This window comes from Aplysia californica, unplaced genomic scaffold (assembly GCF_000002075.1).
Source record: "Aplysia californica isolate F4 #8 unplaced genomic scaffold, AplCal3.0 scaffold00791, whole genome shotgun sequence".
Lineage (NCBI taxonomy): Eukaryota > Metazoa > Mollusca > Gastropoda > Aplysiida > Aplysiidae > Aplysia > Aplysia californica.
Window position 1 is genome coordinate 178,286 of NW_004798061.1, and position 1,735 is coordinate 180,020.

The 1,735-nt window shown below is 45.0% G+C and overlaps 1 protein-coding gene across 1 annotated transcript in view; it reads left to right on the top strand.

The window, feature by feature from the left end:
* LOC101862613 (protein turtle homolog B) overlaps positions 1-1,735 on the top strand; it is a gene marked incomplete at both ends in the record, with an annotated part of 38,184 nt that overhangs the window by 1,377 nt on the left and 35,072 nt on the right. Inside the window, 1 exon segment of the mRNA XM_035972676.1 lies at positions 112-290. Within this exon segment, the coding sequence (XP_035828569.1) occupies positions 112-290 (179 nt within the window).

Below are 1,735 nucleotides of genomic sequence, written 5' to 3' on the forward strand. Positions count from 1 at the left end.
GGGGTAGCCTGTTGGCATGTGTATTTCTTATTCCTTTTGTCGCGTAGCAAAGAAAAATATCCACAATTTATATATCTCTATCTCTTACTTTCTGTCGTTCCACGTCCCCAGGTTCCGAGAGAGCTCCCCGATCCCCATGAGTTGGGTGACCATGTCCATCCCCAGCTCGGCCACGCGTAGTTTCAAGCTGTTCAGCCTGCAGCCGGCCACAGAGTATGAGTTCAAGATCCTGTCCCGGAACCAGCTGGGCAACGGCTCCTTCAGCGATGTCGTCATTCAGAGCACTCTGGGTAATGTCTTACCATTCCTTTTATTCCTCCTCGTCTTTGAGTCACTCTCCTCTTCCTCTTCATCTTTGACCCGATTCTTTTCTTCGCCTCTTCTGCTAATCATCATGCCATGATGACTCTTTCAGCAGATTTTTACAGTTACTTAGCCCCTCCTCTCTCATCTTCTTTGACCCTCGCCTTCTTCCTCTTCCTCCTCGTCTTTGACCCCTCCCCTCTCTATCCTCGCCTCTTCTGCTAATCCTAATACCATGACTCTTTCATCAGGTTTGTTACAGGTACAGAGACCAGAAAATGAATCCTCCTCTTCCTCGTCTTTGACCTCTCTCTTCCTCCTCCTCTCCTCGTCTTTGACCCCTCCTCCTCCTCCTCCTCTTCCTCGTCTTTAACCCCCTCCCCTCCTTCTTTTCCTCACCTCTTCTGCCATGACTCTTTCATCAGATTTGTACAGGTACGGTAACGACAAAAATGACCCCTGATGACTGCCAAAAGATACACGCCGATGAAGTACAGTGTGGACTTTAACACTTTGCAGTCACTTGCTGGGCGCTATAATTGCTCCGGTGAAAATTATCCGTTGCAGTCACTCTCCTGGCTGGGTGACCATATGGGGGTATTTTGTATATGTACTACTGTCTGTGTGACTGCAAAATGTTAAGTTCAATGAAGTTGCATTTAAACAAATTCTTCTTTTGGACACTCTATATTATATCGTACTATTTTGACCCTACAGTGCAGATTTCAAATAAAACGCAGAAATCTTGGCTGAATTGATGAAATCGCACATCATCAATGCTTATATATATATATATGGGCGCGACTCTATAGGGTGAAGCGAGATGTTTTGTGTTTTGTTTGGAAAGAACTGCGCAGAGTTCAGCTACTGTCCATTGTTTTTAACCTTCAGGAGATATTTATTCCCCAAACCAGTTGAAGAGCACAGGGGGAAAAAACGACTGTACTCACAAACTGGAAATTTTGAGGGTGCCAATTTGAAACCTGTCCGTACGCCCTGGGATCATTTTGTACCCGCGGGGTTGTATTGTTCTTATTTTAGAATACTTCTAGTACGAAGATCTCTTTGAAACTTTCAGTGTTTCTAAAAAAAATCATTTTGACAGACTGCTATGCAAAGCATACCGATCGGATTTACGAGTAAATTTCCTGTTTGGAAAGTGATGGCATAGAGTTCCCCATGTCGTATGGATACGATAGTAAAACACGACGTACGGATAAGGTTAAGTGGTGGCACAGAGTTCCCCACGTTGTATGGATACGATAGTAAAACACGACGTACGGATAGGGTTAAGTGGTGGCACAGAGTTCCCCACGTCGTATGGATACGATAGTAAAACACGACGTACGGATAGGGTTAAGTGGTGGCACAGAGTTCCCCACGTCGTATGGATACGATAGTAAAACACGACGTACGGATAGGGTTAAGTGGT